This window comes from Urocampus carinirostris, unplaced genomic scaffold (genome assembly GCF_059441175.1).
Source record: "Urocampus carinirostris isolate Australia breed hairy pipefish unplaced genomic scaffold, RoL_Ucar_1.0 HiC_scaffold_42, whole genome shotgun sequence".
Taxonomy (NCBI): Eukaryota; Metazoa; Chordata; class Actinopteri; order Syngnathiformes; family Syngnathidae; genus Urocampus; species Urocampus carinirostris.
Genome location: NW_028283149.1, coordinates 75,051 through 95,460, shown reverse-complemented (window position 1 = coordinate 95,460; position 20,410 = coordinate 75,051). Strand labels below are relative to the sequence as shown.

General features: G+C 44.2%; 1 protein-coding gene across 1 annotated transcript; it reads left to right on the top strand.

The window, feature by feature from the left end:
• The first annotated feature begins 3,574 nt into the window (after positions 1 to 3,574).
• LOC148345442 (uncharacterized) lies at positions 3,575 to 15,777 on the top strand. Its single transcript, XM_088325889.1, has 4 exons — positions 3,575 to 3,781; positions 5,168 to 5,267; positions 9,877 to 10,680; positions 14,022 to 15,777. Exons 1-4 carry the CDS (start codon positions 3,771 to 3,773, stop codon positions 14,166 to 14,168), a joined length of 1,062 nt encoding a protein of 353 aa, XP_088182015.1. The 5' UTR covers positions 3,575 to 3,770; the 3' UTR covers positions 14,169 to 15,777.
• The last annotated feature ends 4,633 nt before the right edge of the window (positions 15,778 to 20,410 follow it).

Genomic DNA, 20,410 nt, shown 5'->3' with positions numbered 1-20,410 from the left:
TAATTGTTCCATTTTGTGTTTTTTTTTTTTTTTTTTTAGATTTTCAAATCCATTTATGTCTGAGCTGAAGACCAAATTGAGGAGACCCAACAAAAACTGAGATGTAGATTTATTTGGGGTGAATATCCGCCTAGAATATGATGGATTGTGTGAAGTATGAATCGATGATTTTGTGGACATTTTCTAATAAACTTTACGAAAGCAACAGATTTTTGTCTTTTCTGTCATCAAGAGTCAACTCGCAGGAACCAAATCCCATGCCACCAAAACAAGCACGGTGAGTAACATTTGACCACTTGATGGCACTGTTTTGTCTAACGCGAATGAAAAACGCTCCCAAATGAGCACAGCGAGGCAGCAAGATGCCAGACAGACATGGCAGCGACTTTTAGGGATTCCACTATAAAAAAAAGAACTGTTTCTAGACCTATGATTGATGTTTTGTACAATTAGGAGGCACTAAATATTACACACTGTCCTTTTAAGGCACACATTTGAATATCAGGTAGATTTGGAGGTTTCGGGTTGAAGGATTTTATACATTTGACGATGTAATTTTAGAATATACTTTAAAGTATGTACTCAGTTTGCAGTAGAGATTCACCGACTGTTTTTCTTCAAGGTACATTAGAACGTTAGGTTGTCTGGAATGCATCAGACTTATATTGATAACAGAATTCCTGTGAGTGCTGACGGGAGAAGGCCAGACGCAAAAGGACAAACATCACGACGCCCTTCGACGAGGAGGTGGTGAAGCTGGCACCTGGCGCACCCATGGGAGGAGTCGGCACGCCCATGGGAGGAGCCAGCACGCCAGCTTGTGAAAAGACGTGGGAAGATCAGAGAAGATCGAGGGAGAACGAGAGGGACACTAATTTGGCTAATTCGATGGAGTTCACTCAAGTCAAATTATTGAAGAAAATAAATCTGCCCCTGTGTGGAAATGCCGGTCGCTTGTCCCTGCCCACTGCCTGAAGATAGCTTGGATGGGCTCCCGTACCCCCGTGACCCTACTGAAGATAAGCGGTGTAGATAATTGATGGATTGATATCGGTTCCCACTACAAATAGCCTAACGGGCGAAACGATCATAAAACCTTTCAAAATGGGTTGATTAACGAGTATTACTTACACTTCTCCTTGAATGTTTTCCCTCCAAAAATATTCTTCCATCAAAGATGGGATGAGTAAAACAAAAGCAATGAAACAGGCGATAATAGGGCTTGCCGTGTAAAACAGAGATTCGCAGACAGACCGACAAAAGGGGACTGACGGGACAGAGTTTAAATACTGACAGGGAGCCAATCTGTCAACATGCTAGTGTAGCGACCATCGTTCATGCACGACCCAAGGTTTCACAATCTCTGGTTTATTGCCTGCATTCAGTAAATAAAACAATACAAAAGTCAGGGGTCTCTGTTCTCGACTGCAATTATCTTCAACGCTTACAAAAATCACTTCAGCAACGGCAAGCAGACAACATGCGAGCACATTAATAATGAAACTTCGATAATAACAATGAACATAACTTTCCCACGTACCTGCATTCAGTAAATAAAACAATACAAAAGTCAGGGGTCTCTGTTCTCGACTGCAATTATCTTCAACGCTTACAAAAATCACTTCAGCAACGGCAAGCAGACAACATGCGAGCACATTAATAATGAAACTTCGATAATAACAATGAACATAACTTTCCCACGTACCTGCATTCAGTAAATAAAACAATACAAAAGTCAGGGGTCTCTGTTCTCGACTGCAATTATCTAAAACATTGAAGATACAAAAGAACGGGTCATCACTCAACAGGCCGCACCTCGTGGCGTGTTTGCAACAAAACATGTTGCATTTTCATTTCAAGCTGTATTAACTTCTTATTTAGTGCTTTTTTAATACACATCATTTAGAACAACTTATATATCTTCATATACAAAAATAATTTCGAAAGCAGCTCAAATGTCCAGCAAAATATGCATTTTTTTTATCCAACTGATATTGGGCACAGCTTACCTTCAGCGCTTACAAAAATCACTTAAGCTACGGCAAGCGCTGAAGCCCATAAAGTGCCAAACGAAAAAAACCAGTCGCAGACGCCCATGACTTAACAACTGAATGAGGTACCGGAATATTAACAGTAATACAACAAAAACACAGATTTTGTGAGAATTCAAAAAAACATTCAAAACAATCAAATTTCAACTCTGTTACACCAGCTGGCGCCACATGGGCGGGGCCAGTTGGGCGCCATCATTTTTTTCCCAGGTCCTCAACAAATGCTGGTCGCTTGTCCGATTTTTCACAAAAAGAAACGAGCATGCATTGTTAGGTGAATGAAGGCTATGTTTGGTTAATGGAGTCCGATAACTAATTTGAACAATTTGGTAAACGATACATTTTAATAGTTTATTTCCTAACAAGGTACACACAATTGTCTGGAAAATACGGTACTATGATTCTTAATTTTAAATCAAAACATCTTTGTTTTAAAATTTAGATATTCAGTCAGAGCGCAATATGGAAGCCATAATTCAGTTGTTAAAACGAAGATATCATCAATAAATTCTACATGTTTTTTAAATTTGAGCGCAGTATACTTTTTAGGATGATCTAAATTGATTTGATGCAACTGTGCAAAGTCCGTTTTTATTTCAATGTTTTTTTTTTCAAATGACATGATTATAAAAAAGTAAACGGCTCCTAAAAGTAAAAACTAAAAATCATTTAAAATATTATAAAGGCTATTTAAAAATGACACCTTTTTTGAATGGAAATTTCGTTTGAATTTGAATTGAATTGTGGCACTCTTGGGCTGCCGTAGCTCAGGACTGAATTGAGCTAAGCCACCCACTTGTTAAAGGTACATTGTCCTATTTGACCACTAGATGGCACTGTATTGTAAAATGCGAACGAAACCATTGTCAAATGAGTACCCCGTAGTAGCATGGTGCCAGAGAATTAATTATTTTGTACCATTCGGAGGAACTGTCCCTTTAATGTCAACACGTTTGCATTTGATGGTTCAGTCATTGTATTGGCCCAAGCGTTGTATATGATATTTGCAGTACACTCATTTCTCCGCTGAGGCAAATAGCGACGCTGTAGGCAGCTTCCGTGTTTAAAAATACACAAAGAAGACGTACACTTTTATAATTGTTTGAAAGAGTGTTTCAGTATTTTGAAATCGGTGTTTCTGGTAAGCGCTTGTCCTCCATAAAGTCATTTGTATTTTTTATTTATTTGCCATCCTATAAAATAATTGGTGTCATTGTTGATGATTTTATTGGATCTTGATTTAGGTCGTAAATCGAACGAACACTTCAAAAGGAAATGTTTGCCGTTAAATGTCAAGTTCTGGGTTTCGGAACCGGACACACTTTGTTTCGTCTAAAATAGGGGTGTCGAACATACGGCCCACAAGGAGGTTTAATCGGGCCTACAGGATAATTCAAAAGTTGAAAAAAATGCTCCAACGACATGGAATTCACATTTGTAACAGGATGCAATTCACAGATTGTCCACTAGGGGGCAGAGTGATCAGTATCTACTACCAGAGGCGTGTTCAGGAGAGTGAGCGATTGCTATCGCGAGCTATCGCTAGCTTCTGAACGGCCAGTGATTATTGAGCGCTCGCGTGCCCGAGTAATCACGGGAGAAAGACCGCTTACTTTGATTTCCAACATGGCGTCGACAGTGCAGAAGATGGAGGATCTCACCCTGACGAGTGCTGTTGGCGATGTATCGTCTTACATTGCCTGGTAATGTTTGTGAACAATGCAAGACAGGTATGACCCTTCCACTGCGTTTAGGATAACCTTAACTGTGTCAATATGCGAACTGTCGCTCATATCAGCCAACTCGCTCAAAGCAAGCTGTAGAACGAAATCCATTGTACTGTCGTCGGCCATTTTGGATCAGTAAGGCAATCACAGTGAGCGATTACAAAACGTTCAGCAGTGCGCGGCAAGCGATTAACAAGCGACTACATGTCTGATTACTCTCCTGAACACGCCTCAGGGTACCCCAAATGAACAAGGCCGCCTGGCTGCTAGAATTTTGTGCATGTTTGGAGCAACCTACCTTTGTGAACAAATCTTCTCAGTAATGACTATTGTTAGGATTTAAACTACTAAAAATGTAGCATTTAACAAATTGTTCGAATTAGTTATCTGACTCCATTAACAAACTTTATTCTCCTAACAACGCATGCTCCTTTCTTTATGGAAAAATGAACAAGAATAGCCGACATTTTCACATGGGGGCAGATTTATTTTCTTAAAGTCTTTAAGTGAATTCCATCCAATTAGCCGAATTAGTCTTCGGTGAGCCTCCCTCTCACGATCTCTCGTCTCTCTTCTTCTGTCTTCCGTCTTTTCCACACGCTGGGGCATTGGCTCCTCCCCCATGGGGCGGGTCAGGTGCCAGCTTCACCACCTCCTCGCCAAAAGGCGCCGCCACGTCTAAAAAACTCACAACAAGAAAGCTTATCAGCCAAACAATGTCTCCTTTCCCGCGTCACAGGCGTCAGCCCTTGTCCCCGTTCTTGCTGTTTTTCTGTAAACATCATTCTTGTCTAGGCTACAATGACCTCGCCCCACAGCTCAGCCAATTAATATCTTTTGTCAAGTCATGTTTATTTGTGATGCCCTTAATCACAAAGAGTCTCAAAGGGCTGCACAGGTTATTGCACAGACTATTATTTCAGATTATTATGACAGCATCCCCTGATCTGAAACCAACATGAGGGCAAGGAAAAACTCAAAAACCTCAACATGAGGAAAATGAAGAAACCTTGAGAAGGGACCACACATCTGGTAATCCCCCTGTATTTGTATTTAAATGTAATTTGTATTTGATTGTAAAAAAATCCCTTATAGTCAAATAAATCAAATATAAAATCCTTAAAGGGAAAGGAAAACCTTAAAAACCTCATCATGATAAAAACGCATAAAATATAGCTAAACTTGAAAACAACTGAAGCGGACGGTGTGCCTCCAATTTTTTTTCATGAAAATAAGTCTGCCTCGTGTCAAAAAACACTGCTCTATACAAAGTCTAAGGACAATGTAGTGTGCCTTGAAACAAAACGCTGGTTAACTTGAAAGTAGCTCATATCATTTGAACAGATTTTGAATTCCAACTCGTCATTTTGTATGAAACGTTTCCTGCAGCATTGTTCCGCCACAAGTGAGGAGGAGGATGGACGAGAAACTTTTCCCGGAGATCACACTTCTCGATCTGCCCATCAGTCCATCCTTCCGTGCGATTGAGGTAAATGCAAACCCCAGCCAATGTTCCTCTGCGTGTGTGCGCAATTGCGCACTACCCAGAGCTTTTCCGCGCACAAGAAAATCTAGCCAGCTCACAAAAATCAGGGTTCCAAATTGCTCATTAAGAAGCCAATTCAGTCAAAGTGACAGTGCACGAAGGTCAAAATACACGGGTTCCCCTGACGCTGGGCGGCAGTAGCTCAGGAGGTAGAGCGCTCGTCTTGGGATCAAGGGATCCCAGTTCGAATCCCGGCTCGTCCGTGTTACATGTCGAGGTGTCCTTGGGTAAGACACTGAACCCCTAATACCTCCAATAAGCAGGTTAGCGCCTTACATGGCTGCAAGGCCGCTATTGGGAAATGTGGAACACATTGTAAAGCGCTTTAGGAAGTCATTGAGTTGAAAAGCGCTATAGAAATGCAGATCATTTCATTTCAAATACAGTATTTTGAAGTCAAGGTTGAAGTTGAGTAACGTCAGTAGAGTTTTTTGAGAGCCGGCTTCTTCGGCTTGGCTCACTAAAAAGGACCGGCTCTTTCGGGTCCCAAACGGCTCTTCGGGTTGTTTTTGCTTCTTTATTCCCTACACGAGCAAATGGGATGTAAAATTCTGCACAAAATGACTTAAAGGAAGGGGGGAAATAGAACAAAATGGAAAAAAATACCAAAATGAAAAAGTAGTGAAAAGCTGAGAAAAAAAGAAACAAAATGAGGAGGAAAAAAAGAGCAGGAAAAAAAGCCAGAAGCAAATAAAGGGAAAAAAGGTAATAGAGAACAAAAAAGCAAGAAAAAAGTAACAGCTCGGAAAAAATAAACACAATGAGATTTATTTTAAAAAGGAATTTAAAAAAAAGAAAAAACAGGGAAAAAGAGGAAAAAGTTTGTGTTGCATTCAAATAATTTCCAATGATATCAAGTGAATCTTGTTGCCAACATTGTACTTCCACTCATAAAAGTAATTAAATACTGTTGTGTATCGTGCAACCGACTCAATAGTTAGTTAGTTATTGCTCCAGCGAAGGTCGGGGGGTCCCGTCCCTGTGCGTTGAGCCGACCAGATGAACCAGGTTTTTCCAATGCTGGCGGTCTTGTGCCAGCTGTTCTGCATCCTCTACGGCAACTCCGTGTTGTTGGAGGTCGCCCGCAACGACGTCGAGCCATCGAGTGCGGGGTTTCCCTCGTGGTCGTCTCCAGCCTGCGGCCTTTGGGTCAAACTGGAGAATGGCTCGTGTCGGATGGTCTGGTGGTAGACGAAGGACATGGCCAAACCAGCGGGTGCGGCGTTGTGCGACCAAGGAAGATGCTTGGGGCTGGCACGTGCGGGCTCTGAGCTCTTTATTGGAGACTCGCTGGGGCCACCTGATGTTCTCGATGGTTCTGAGAGCCCTGCTATCAAAACCATCGATTCTTGTGGCCAGGGTGTCGTTCAGGGGCCATGTTTCTGAGCCATAAAGCAGGATAGGGAGTACGGCGAGGTTGTAAATGCGGAGCTTCGTCTTGCGTGCGATGGTCTGGTGCCGCCAGAGTGGTTTCCAGAGAGACTGCAGAGCAGATGCTGCCAGGGCTCTTCTGCGGAGAATCTCTGGTTTTAGGTCCCCATTGTCTGTCACCATGGACCCCAGATATACAAAGCTCTTGACAGGCTCTACGATGTCGCTACCAATTTGGATGGGAGGTGGATCTGGTCCATCACCGACATACATGAACTTGGTTTTCGTCCAACTCACTTGCAGGCCAAGCCGCGCTGCCTCTTCGCTGTAAATGCCCAGAGCGTCTCTCAGCTGGCTGTAGGAAGTGCTGAGAATGATGGTGTCGTCAGCATACTCCAGGTCAGTCAGGTGGTAGTTGCCGAAAGACACTCCGGGGATGCGCTCACTAACCCTGAACATCAGATGGTCGATGATGCAATTAAAAAGGTCGGGAGCAGCCACACAGCCTTGGCGAACGCCGCTGGAGATAGCAAACCAGTCGGAGTCAATGCCGTTGATACGGACACAGCTCTCTGTGTTGCTGTAGAGCAGCTTGAACAGGGCTATGATCTTGGGTGGTGCTCTGAGAGCTTGGAGGATGTTCCACAGTGAAGAGTGGCAGACGGTGTCAAAGGCGGCCTTCAGATCAATGAATCCGATATATAGATGGCGATCTTTACGGAATTCACGGGTCTTTTCTATCAGCAAACGGACGGCAGAGATGTGGTCCGTTGTGGAGCGGTTGGGCATAAAGCCAGCCTGCTGGGGACGGCGGCAGCTTCTGATTGCTGGAAGGGCACGGCTGAGCAAGATCCTGGTAAAGACCTTGCCCGGGATGGAGAGTAAGGTTATGCCTCTGTGGTTTCCACAGACAAGCCTGTCGCCCTTGCATTTCCAGAAGGGCAAGATGACTCCTCTGGTCCAGTCGGTGGGCAGCTGCTCCGATTCCCACACCTGGTTGAATAGGCGGGTTAGCCACTCCACCATGCCATCACCGCCGGCCTTGAGCATCTCGCCGGTAATGGCACAGATGCCGGGGGCTTTCTTGGTGTTCAGCTTCTTCAGAGCAGCTCTCACTTCCTCGGGTGTTACGGGGTCTGTGCAGCAGGTGTCGTTAGGAGGTGCTGTGCTCGCAGCCCGTAGGAGGGTGGGATCAGCCGGGATGGTGCTGTGCTGCAAGAGGAGGCTAAAGTGCTCCTTCCAGCGCTCGAGGCAGTTGGCTTCTGTCATGATGAGGTTGCCGTCTGAGTCCTTTACCAGGGCTGTCTTTATGTGTGGGCCGCTACGGGCTTGGCGTAGTAGACTGAATACGCGGCTCATGTTGTTGTTGTTGGCCGCGGACTCAAGCTGTTGGGCTTCTGCCTGCCAAAACCTCTCCCTATCTTCAGCAATGGCCACATTGCGCAGGCGATTCAGTCTCCGATACTCTGTGAGGTCGCCTCGGAGTCGGGCCTCACGCCGCTGGTCTATGATGTTTAGTGTCCTCTCTGATATCCAGGGCTTTCTCGGGGAGGATCGCGGGCGTCCGAGGACATTGTGAGCAGACTGGAGGACACTTTCCTTGAAGGCCGCCCAGTCTGTCAGCTTGTCAGGAGCCAGGGTATCAAGAGAGCGGCGGATGGAGCAACTGAAGTCTCTGGCGATGTTGGGGTCGCTGAGTCGGGAGGAGTCGGGGCGAGGCAGAGTCTTGTGCTGGTTGGCTCGGAGCTTTAGCTTGAGCTGGGCCACCAGCAGACGATGGTCTGTGTTGCCAAGCTGTGCTCCTCTGAACACCCGGCAGTTGGTTACAAACGACTTCCAGCGTCGTGATATCAGGATGTGGTCCAATCCCTTCCTGGTTCTGCCATCTGGGCTGTACCACGTCCAGTGATGGATGCATTTCCGGGGAAACCAGGTGTCAGCAACACAAAGGTTGTTTTGGTGGCAGAGGAGGAGGAGGCGGTTGCCATTGTCGTTTGTTGTGCTGTCAACGAAGGTGGTGCCGACAGGTGAGCCGGGGGACCGATCAATGCTGGATAGAGTGGCGTTGGCATCAGTGAGGATGATGGTGACGTCGTGTGGTGGGGCTTGGTTGACAGCCTGGTGGAGTTGGTCAAAGAACGCGTCCTTCGCATCCTCATCAGCGACATCGGTGGGGGCGTAGGCGACGATCACTGTCATCTTGCCGTGATGGTGGAGGAATCGAGCAGACAGTAGTCTGTCACTTATTGGTGTCCAGCTGATGAGGGACCTCCGGAGGGCTTTTGGAATGGCAAGAGCCACACCGTAAAGGCCGGTCCGACTCTCGGGGCCACTCCAGATGTAGCAATGGTTGCCAGCTGTTGTTTCACCATTGCCTTGCCATCGTACTTCACAGAGCCCTGCCATGGTGATGTTATAGCGACAGAGCTCTCGGGACAGCAGGGTGGCAGCTCCGGGGCGAAGGAGTGTCTGGACATTCCAGGTGGCGACACGGGTCTTATGACGAAGATCGATCCGTACTCGTTGGTCGGGGGCAGGCTGGGGTCCGTTACCGTGTTGGTCAGTCCGGCTTCTTTCTCTGGTCAGTTTCGTAACAAAGTGTGTTTCTCCTGGGTGAGTTGTTAGCCCTCCGCAGGATAGTCGGTTGGTGGGGCTGCCACCTCACAGCGTACCGACACGCTGGGGTCTTTGTTTGTCTGGAACCTACCCCGGAGACCGGCCCGCCATGGGTGACCCTACCAGGAGCAAGCTCCCGACGGTATCGCTCTCCAGGGTCACTGGAACACGCAAGCCCCCTCGCCGCATCAAGGCCAGACCCATCCGAGGGGGGCCGACTCAATAAGAACCCCAAAATGTTAATATTATGCGACAAAAGATACCAGGAATAAAAGAAATGGAAATCTTGAGAAATAATTGTAAAAACAAATGATGTTTGTAGTCAATTCATTCAAAAGTGAAAAATAATTTTGCATTGCCGAAAACTCAGCAAAATGTAACACGATGTCAAGTTTTGGACATGTTTGATCATGATTTATTTGCCACACTTGGGATTGCCGTTGCTCACTATTGTTTCAAGCGTTGCTCACCGACTTTGTGTCAACGCTCAGACTCGGGGAAAATGACAGGGAACATTGACCAATGTTCCAACTTGAATGCATATTTTTCTCCTTTCTCATTGCAGACGGAGACCATACCGGACTTTACCGATGACTCTTTAGATTGTTCATCGCAGAACCTAATGAACTTCACGATGGACATAACGAATTCTGATCTGCTGGCACTTGACACCTGGGACACAAAAGGCACCGTTCAATGTCGTCCCGAACGCATTGCGGAGTCCGAGAACCCGAATTCGGAGCCCGTTTTACCTGCATCTCTAGAGAGCGTCCCTCCAAAACCAGAAGAGAAGCCCATCTCCGATGATAAAAGTGTCTCCTTGTTGAGTGGACTTCCGGAACAAGATCCAGAGTCTAAAGCCAATCGCACCACAGACGTCCGGTCGGCAGAATCGAGCCTGGTCTCCCGTCACTGCAACACTTTTGACGCCGAACCGGCGCCAAACATCGCCGTCACTCTATCGGAGACCGGTTTGTCCGGGAGTCGGCACAACACCTTCGAGGCGAGTCCTCCTCGGCTATCGAGGACCTACGACCCGGCTGAAACGTTTATCTTTGACCCCACCTTGGAGCAAAGACCTTTTATCGCTTCCACACCCCTGCCCCGCTGCAAAACGGTGGATTTCTGTGCCAGGACAGACGGCAAATTGCCGGGACCTGAGGAACAGCCAAACCTCTGTTCCGAACCAGAAGCCCGGGTGACGGCTGTCGCGACATCGGACGTCTGCCCTTCAAAAACGCTTCCGTCTCAAGCGCCCGCAAAATCGCTCTTGCCTTTCTTGAAACGGTCGCATTTGACGTCGCTTCCCAGGCGCAGCGAGAAACCGTCTTCGGGTTCCAGCTCCACGCAACGGAAGACACTTGCACAGGTAATGAAAATTTGAGTTTCTCGCCGGCACGGGTGGAAGTGGAAAAGTTGACGTCTGGAAATTGCTGAAATCGGTGGTCGTGATTAGAATAGAATAGAATCTAACTTTATTGTCATTGTTACAACATGGGTTGAATATATTGTGACAACGAAATTGGACGTGGCACTCCAGGTCCACGTTTTACAGTGAGGATAAAGAGAACAAAGAAAACGTTTGTACTGTCCTTGTTGCATGCTTTGTTTTCCTCCGGAGGGGGGTGTATGAGGGGGTGAGGGACAGACAGAGATGTCTGGATCCAACTAGATATTTGATCTTACTGTACGCACGGTCCAGTGTTTTTTCCCCCGGTTGCTCAGTCCACGTATTGAATGAATTTGGGAAGTACAGTCCTTAAACATGCCCGATTAAAGTCGCCGGCGACGATAAAAGCTGCGTAGGGGTGTGCGAGCTGCTGTTTATTGATAGCAGCGGGCTGGGGATTTAGCGCTATGCTAACTTTAGCATCCGGTGGAACGTAAACGGCAACCACAATGACCACAGTTAGATCTCTCGGTAGATAGAAGGATCTACACGATACTGCCAGAAACTCTATATCGAGTGAGCAGTGTGTATCAATGATTCGGCTGTTATTGCAGCGCATAGTCCCCCACCCGTTTTTACCGGAGTCTCCGTCTCGGTCGTGCCGGTGAAGCGTGCGTCCTGCTCGTTGGACTGTGGCGTCGGGGAAGCCAAGGCTCCGTAATGACAAAAATATTGCAATTTCGGACAAAGCTGTTGGTAACGATCCGTTAAGGCTACAAACAATGTACCGTAATTTCCACACTATAATTCGCATTGGACTACAAGATGCACCCTCCCAATATTTCTTTTGTCACGTTTTTCGAGTCAATTCCCATTTTTTTGTGACGCCCTTCATCCGGAAATGTCTCAAAGGACCGCACGGGCCTCAATGACACCATCCCCTGTACTGAAACCGACACGCAGGCGAGGAAACTCTCAAAACCTCAACATGAGGAATTAAGAAACCTTGAGAAGTCTCAACCGTGACCCTTATAAAGTCGTCATAAACCTAAAAAGTATCAAGAAGTCCCGTCAGCTTGCTTAACTATACAGATCCATTCTAAGCTAAGATGTGCTAACAATTAAAACAAGAGTACATTCAAGTCATTGCAATATGTTTGCTACTCTCACACAATGTTTGAAAATGAAGCGATGTCAAATATTTCACTGTACTACCTCATATGCAGATCATTAGTTTTGGAGCGATCGTCGTTGGGCGTCGATCCAAAAAATACGCAGAGAGGAGATGTGGCAAAAAGGGAACGCGCTTTATTGCATTCGGGACACATTCAAAGTTCTAGATGTTCAACATTGGCTTTTCAGTGATCTCAAATAAAGTTAAGATATCTCGTGAAGGTCGTCCGCCCCGGCTCCCTCAATCAGCTTGTGACCTCTTGCAACAACGTCATCCCACGACCTCCACCAGATGGCTACATACTGATCATGAGTTGTTATCCACATTCCACAACATTAGTATATAAAAAGAAGAAAATACTACTTAAAATAAAAAAAGAATGATGTGCTTTGTTTTAATTTTTTACAGCGCTATCTTCAACCGCTTTGTTTAACAAATTAAGTTTTTAAATGGAGTGTGCTACCTCATGAGCGGTCAATTGGTATATAAAAATCTACTGCCACCTACTGATCTGGATGACTATTTTTGCGGTCTAAGAAGCAGACCACTGACGTGTGGGAGAGCTATAAATTGGCTAACGGTCGAAAAAAAATTAGGCAAGGACTTGTTATGTTTTTAACCAGCTGCAGCGGGGAGAATAGCAGAGAAGACAAGCAACTGACTCGTCCACACTCACTCACTCTAGCCCCCCTCCCCCCGTCTGCCTCTGTGTTTTATTGAAAATGCAAGACACGGAAAAGTACTGGTATGTTGAGACAAAGACAAACGACCAACCCCATGGAAAAGCACTGACACCTTTAAACAAAGACTGGAAGTCTAAGAGAATGCCAATAGGAGCATCAACTGATTAGAAATACACACTTTGAGCAAATGCGGTTAAGCCTACTTTAACCTATTGCAGTTCCTTGTCTGAAGATGGCAAAAATACTGAATAATGGCCGGATTTTTTTGTAAAGATAAAATTGGGCAAATTCCAGCGGCACACTGGTTGAAAAACACTGGTCTAAGTGGTTGTGCTTCTTTTGTTTCCCTTTTAGCGACAATTAACCACTATAGGACACTCCTAAACTATGTTTCCCAAAGGTAAAACGGTTACCGTACGCAGTACGTTTCATTGTAGCGATGCGTTTCCAATTTTAGCCACTGTATTTGTCAGTGTGCGTATATAAGGCACCGTTTTAAATTTCCGGGAAATTTGGGGTTTTATAGTTACGCCTTATAGCCCGTAAAATGCGATACGAGCTAAAATCTCGTTCACTGCTAGCAAATTTAAACGGTGTAAACGGTGCGGCCGTTTTGGGGATCAACAATGACTTTTCGTCTTTTCGTTTCTGTTTTTTGGGTCTTTTTAGACGACAGCATTGTCCAGTGCAGCTAGTCTGCATCCGACAACATCGGGTAAGACGTTGAATTCTTGCGATTGATGCTTTGTTGCGCCGGTGTCATTTCCCCGTTTTCCGCGACACCAGCCACCAGGCCGAAGACGGGGGTGGAGAAGCCCCCGTTCGGTGGACCGAGATCAGGTCGGGCTTCCGTTGCAGGTAATAAAGGTAATGACTCAAGATTAAACTTGGTTTTATGGATGTCCTCTTTCATTTTTTTCTCCTTAGCGGCCACTGCTTCAGTCCACATTCCCCAGTCAAGGAAGCGTGACTTGAGCAGGGATGCAAAGTTGGAAGCAAAGAAGAGCAAGACTGGTAAAAATGGGAAATAGGACATCAATATGACGTTGTCATTTTTCTCAAACTTGGAAATGGGATTAGCTCATGTGCGGCCCCTTCTCGAGGTTTCTTCATTTCCTCAAGCTGAGGTTTTTGAGTTTTTCCTTGCCATCGTGTAGGTTTTAGATCAGGGGATGGTTGCAGTTGATAGTCTGTGGTGCACAGGCGGCCCGCGGGCCAGATTAGGCCCGCTATGGGATTGAATCCAGCCCGCGAGACAACACTCAGAGAAGCGCAAGAGAAAAACAAGCTGCAGGTTGCAGGTTGAAAAATGGCAACTTGATGTTGCCAAAGCCAGGTGCCTCGAACAAAGACACTCTACTTGTATTTCTCTCAATCTCTCTTTTTATGAGCTTATGATTGATGCCCACCTCATATTCTGTTTTGTCCTGTCTCTTTCCGACGCCTGCCTGGCTGATACGAAGGAGAAGGATGATTTGGGATGGGTCAGCGGACCGGCGTCTGACCTGCAGCATGTCAACCCCTGCATTTACCGGCTGGCAGAGACGGGAGGCAGCGTCGTGGCCGTCATAGACTTTCTGGACTGGTTTGCAGGCTGGGGGCGTCGTTGATGTCATGCACTTTCCGGACATTTTCATTATCTTACCTTATGTTTACTATTATGTGTACAGTAATGCTAATTGTAATTCACCCTGGTCAATCCTGGAAGGGGGATTACCACATGTGAGGTCCTTTCTCAAGGTTTCTCTTTTCTCCTCACACTGAGGTTTTTGAGTTGTTCCTTGCCCGCATGCTGGTTTAAGATCAGGTCATTGTGTCATTTTGTAACTGTAATCCTGTGCAGTCCTTTGAGACATTTTTGTGATTAAGGGCTATATAAATTGACTTGACTTGACTTGACAATTTGACTTCACCCCTTTTCTCCCACGCTCTGTCTCTTTCACTCTCTGTGTCTCTCTTTTTCTCTTCCTTTGTTGCTCTTTGTCTCTTTCTCTTTGTGTCTTTTAACCTTATTCTGCTCTAACTTCCTTTTTTTCCTTTTCTCTGTTTTCTCTTTCTCCATTCCTACCCTTCTTTTCTCTCCTTCTGTCTTTCTATTTCTCTTTGGATTTCTTCCTCTCCCTTTCTTTTCCCCCTTTCACGACTTTTTATCTCTCTCTCTCTTTCTTTTTCCTGCCCTCTCTCCTTTTCCCTCCCTCTTTCTCTTATTTCTTTGTCTCTCTTTTTCTTTCTCTTGAATCTCCTCGTCCGGCCCCCGACAGAATGTTTGTTCTATCGTGTGGCCCCCGAGTTCAAATGACTTTGACAACCCTGCTGTAGTGTGTATAGGCTTTTGAGACTACTTGTCGCAAATGAATGTGACTTCGAATCTCAATATTGTTGACCGTATCCTTCCGTGTGACACAGGTGAAAAAAGAAATTTTCCCTACTTTGCTCCCCGACTAGGCTTCTCTTAAAAATGGTGCGTCGCTTAGAGGAGTTAGGCAGAATTTCTTACTCTCCGCCACCATCTACTGGCTTGAAGTCACGATTGCACCCTCATTCATGATGTGCGTGCTTTTCTTTGAATCGCTCGAAAAAAAAACATTTTGGGGGTGGTTGGTGTTTGGACGAGGAGCAGGCCAATTCTTACTTTCACCACTTTCATGCTACACGAGCGAATGTAAAGGAAAAAACAAACCGGCGGGAAGAGCTTGCAGTCACTCACCAGCTCTCCCCTGAGCCCCCTGTCTTGGAACCTAATATGTTCGTACAGCTGCTTGAAATCCTTAAATGCTTGAAATTGAATGTTGTGTTTTCTAGGGTTACAGTGCTTGAATTTGGGTGAAGTGCTTGTAAATGCGCGAATAGGTTGCCATGTTGTTTAACAAATCTGACATTCTGACTTCCGTGACACCAGTTTATTTGAGCGCGTCTAAGAAATGCAAACGCATCATGAGGTGACTGGGCCTTCAATGATGACGCAAGCCAGGAGATGGCAGCATAGAGCAACAAAGTTCTAAATTCTGTACAGCTCCTTTAATTTCAAGAAGAATCGGCTTCCTTGGCTATCACCACCAACCTTAAGTACATTTTTAGTTCCGGTGTGATTAATAATAGTAATGATAATGACAATTGATCTTTTATTCTTCATAACTATATAGTAATGTATTATTCTTTTAGAATGGTACCGGAGAAGTGGCCAAATTGGCTTTGAAACTCCTTTAAAAGTGCTTGAATTTGGCCATGCATCAAATTGATGAGCCCTTTAAACAGTGTTTTTGAATGGATCAAACTATAAGGGACCCATTTCCATCTCACAAGTTTGTATTATGTTCCATGTTACCTTCAGGTGCCGCAGATAATGGCGTGGCCAAGCTTGGAGGCCTCAAGCCACAAGTGAATCTCCGTCAAGTGGAAAAAGGCTCAGGTAAGTCAGACGAGTGCTTGGTTCTGACTTCTAAAGGCAGTTGTGTGTTGGTACTGTAAGGTTTTAACATGTATTAGCCTGAAATCTGACTCCGAAGACACTTCACGTGTCTTGTCTAAACCCTTCCAGTTGGTGTATAAAATAGTATGTAACTTCAGTACTGAAAAGACAAATGTAGTGAATGAAAATAAATGTGTAATAAGTACATTAATGTGTCACATCTAAGTCAGTAAGGTCATATTTAAAGCCCCAATGTGTAATATTCGACCACTAGATGGCACTGTGTTGTCTTGTAGAAGCAAGGGCCATTGATGCGCGGGGGGATACCGGACATGCATGGCGCCAGAATTTTTTTGACCTATAATTGTTTTCCTGAAAATGAACATGGGTATGATGGTTCACATATTTTGTCTAGTGTTCAACTTTTTTTTTTTTTTTTAAACTGGATGGAAGTTGGAGACACACTGTGCCTTTAAACACTAAAGGCTGGGAATATGTCAAGTAGATAATCTTCAGGAAATTTATATCAATCCCTTTTTTTGCAGCTTGCACTAAATGCGCATCAATGGAACAACAGCTTCAACATCAAGTCGCAGAAATCCAGAGACTGAAAGAAGGTACGTCCGTCTTTGCGATCCATTTCAAAAGTGAAGAAAAACGCATCGGTGTATTTTATACATCTTGTTCCAGAGATCCACCGGCTGAAAGAAAAAATACTTGAAGTTCTGCAAAAACAATTGGACTGATTTCCCTGTAAATGTTCTGTAGTTTGTAAAAGAAATAAAAATGTATTCATTTCGGTGATCGCCTATTTGAATATATTACCCAAATCTCTGAAGAGAATTAGCATTGTCTTGTGATTACAATGTCCAGAACATTATTTACAATATGAGATGCAGCACTCCAGGACAAACGTGTTATATAGGCATGGGTTGGTTAGAAGAGCTAGAATTTCCTGTGGTGTGTCATATTTGTCCATTAAATGGCACTGTATTGTCTAAGTCATGGAAAAGCAAATGAACACAGCGTAGCAGCAAGATCCCAGACAAACGTGGGGGTGTGACTACTCAGATTCTGCTATGTAAAAGTAATGCAAATTTCACCACATCATTGGGAAGATAGTTTATGTATTTTTGCCAATCATTCAAATTTGGATTTTTGTACCATTAGGAGGCTCTCTATAATACTGTTGAGAATTTAAAGCCCCAATGTGTAATATTCGACCACTAGATGGCACTGTGTTGTCTTGTAGAAGCAAGGGCCATTGATGCGCGGGGGGATACCGGACATGCATGGCGCCAGAAATTTTTTGACCTATAATTGTTTTCCTGAAAATGAACATGGGTATGATAGTTCACATATTTTGTCTAGTGTTCAACTTTTTTTTTTTTTTTTTAACTGGTTGGAAGTTGGAGACACACTGTGCCTTTAAACACTAAAGACTGGGAATATTTCAAGTGGATAATCTTCAGGAAATTTATATCAATCCTTTTTTTTGCAGCTTGCACTAAATGCGCATCAATGGAACAACAGCTTCAACATCAAGTCGCAGAAATCCAGAGACTGAAAGAAGGTACGTCCGTCTTTGCGATCCATTTCAAAAGTGAAGAAAAACGCATCGGTGTATTTTATACATCTTGTTCCAGAGATCCACCGGCTGAAAGAAAAAATACTGCAAAAACAATTGGACTGATTTCCCTGTAAATGTTCTGTAGTTTGTAAAAGAAATAAAAATGTATTCATTTCGGTGATCGCCTATTTGAATATATTACCCAAATCTCTGAAGAGAATTAGCATTGTCTTGTGATTACAATGTCCAGGACATTATTTACAATATGAGATGCAGCACTCCAGGACAAACGTGTTATATAGGCATGGGTTGGTTAGAAGAGCTAGAATTTCCTGTGGTGTGTCATATTTGTCATTAAATGGCACTGTATTGTCTAAGTCATGGAAAAGCAAATGAACACAGCGTAGCAGCAAGATCCCAGACAAACGTGGGGGTGTGACTACTCAGATTCTGCTATGTAAAAGTAATGCAAATTTCACCACATCATTGGGAAGATAGTTTATGTATTTTTGCCAATCATTCAAATTTGGATTTTTGTACCATTAGGAGGCTCTCTATAATACTGTTGAGAATTTAAAGCCCCAATGTGTAATATTCGACCACTAGATGGCACTGTGTTGTCTTGTAGAAGCAAGGGCCATTGATGCGCGGGGGGATACCGGACATGCATGGCGCCAGAAATTTTTTGACCTATAATTGTTTTCCTGAAAATGAACATGGGTATGATAGTTCACATATTTTGTCTAGTGTTCAACTTTTTTTTTTTTTTTTTAACTGGATGGAAGTTGGAGACACACTGTGCCTTTAAACACTAAAGACTGGGAATATTTCAAGTGGATAATCTTCAGGAAATTTATATCAATCCCTTTTTTTGCAGCTTGCACTAAATGCGCATCAATGGAACAACAGCTTCAACATCAAATCGCAGAAAACCAGAGACTGAAAGAAGGTACGTCCGTCTTTGCGATCCATTTCAAAAGTGAAGAAAAACGCATCGGTGTATTTTATACATCTTGTTCCAGAGATCCACCGGCGGAAAGAAAAAATGCTTGAAGTTCTGCAAAAACCATTGGACTGATTTCCCTGTAAATGTTCTGTAGTTTGTAAAAGAAATAAAAATGTATTCATTTCAGTGATCGCCTATTTGAATATATTACCCAAATCTCTGAAGAGAATTAGCATTGTCTTGTGATTACAATGTCCAGGACATTATTTACAATATGAGATGCAGCACTCCAGGACAAACGTGTTATATAGGCATGGGTTGGTTAGAAGAGCTAGAATTTCCTGTGGTGTGTCATATTTGTCCATTAAATGGCACTGTATTGTCTAAGTCATGGAAAAGCAAATGAACACAGCGTAGCAGCAAGATCCCAGACAAACGTGGGGGTGTGACTACTCAGATTCTGCTATGTAAAAGTAATGCAAATTTCACCACATCATTGGGAAGATAGTTTATGTATTTTTGCCAATCATTCAAATTTGGATTTTTGTACCATTAGGAGGCTCTCTATAATACTGTTGAGAATAAATGCTACACTACCATGATTATTTCAATAATAATATTTGCGTTTGGACAGGATAGTGTCGACCAGGGGTCTCAAACTTCATTCACTTGGGGGCGCCAGAGGTGAGGTCGGGCCTAAAGGATTTTATACATTTGACTATAAAGGATTTTATACGATTGACTACAAGTTACACATATTCAGTTTAATGCAATGAAGATATTCACTGACTGCTTTGGTTCAGTGTACAAAAACAGGTCAGAGCAGGCTGTTCGAAATGCATCATATTTTGTCTAGGAATTTCGATAACGGGACTCATGGATTTGCTGACGCAGAACGACAGGCGCTGTCGTGGAAGAGCCATACCTCAAGGCGCGCAAACAACTGATTGGCACGCCCATGGGAGGAGCCGGCACGCCATAATGCGAGGAGACGTGAGCCAATAAGAGAAAGCCAATAACGGAAAGAGGCTTCCTGCACACTCCTACATGACTTCAGCGGTCTCCTGTATACACTTAGTTCTGCTGTTTGAAATAATAAAATCCGCCCCCGTGTGGAAATGTCGGCCTTCATGGTCATATTTCTCAAGAAACGAGCGCGCATAATTGTTGGAGGAATGTAGGTCGTATTTGGTTAATGGAGTAAGATAACTAATTCAAACAATTTGGTAACCGGTACATTTTGATAGTTGAATTCCAACAGGCCAAACGAGTGAATCTCGGAAAATGAGAATCCAAGAAATGTTCACTGACTTCTATCTGGAATATTCCCTGGAAGATCCCAACTGTTTTCCCAGGGGCAGGGGCGGGAACCCTTTTGACGCAAAAAGCCATAAATCAAAGTAAATTTTTTTGGGGGGGAGAGAGCCACACCATATATCAGAAGACTGCAAACAAAATCGCCATACCGGCCATCCAAACAAAATAAATTCTTCAGCACATTTTATTTCACTGATTTTTTTTCTAAAATGTTCGAAATAAAAATTCCAAAGCCTGTGTCTCATTAATACAAATATGCCACTTAAAATGTGTCTCAATCCCGCGGTTACTTGAGTATTCAGGCACATTTTGACCGTCACCGGTCAGACGAGGTGGCGACGTGGGGAGTTCCTGGCCCGCCCATGGGGGGGTGGCCGACGCCCCGACTTGTGAAAAGACGGGAGACGGAAGGAGAGAGATGGGGGAGAAGATCGTGAGAAGGAGGCTCGACGAAGACTAATTCGACAATACTTCGATGGAATTCACTTAGGTAAATACTTTAAGAAAATAAATCTGCCCCCGTGTGGAAATGTCAGTCTCTTGCCCATATTTTCCCGAAAAGAAACGAGCATGCATTCTTGGGTGAAAGAAGGTTATGTTTGGTTAATGG

Coding starts and splice junctions, on each gene's coding strand:
- LOC148345442 (XM_088325889.1), top strand. Junction 5,268..9,876: donor CATCCTTCCGTGCGATTGAG/GTAAATGCAAAC, acceptor TTCTCATTGCAG/ACGGAGACCATACCGGACTT. Junction 10,681..14,021: donor AACGGAAGACACTTGCACAG/GTAATGAAAATT, acceptor GCTGATACGAAG/GAGAAGGATGATTTGGGATG.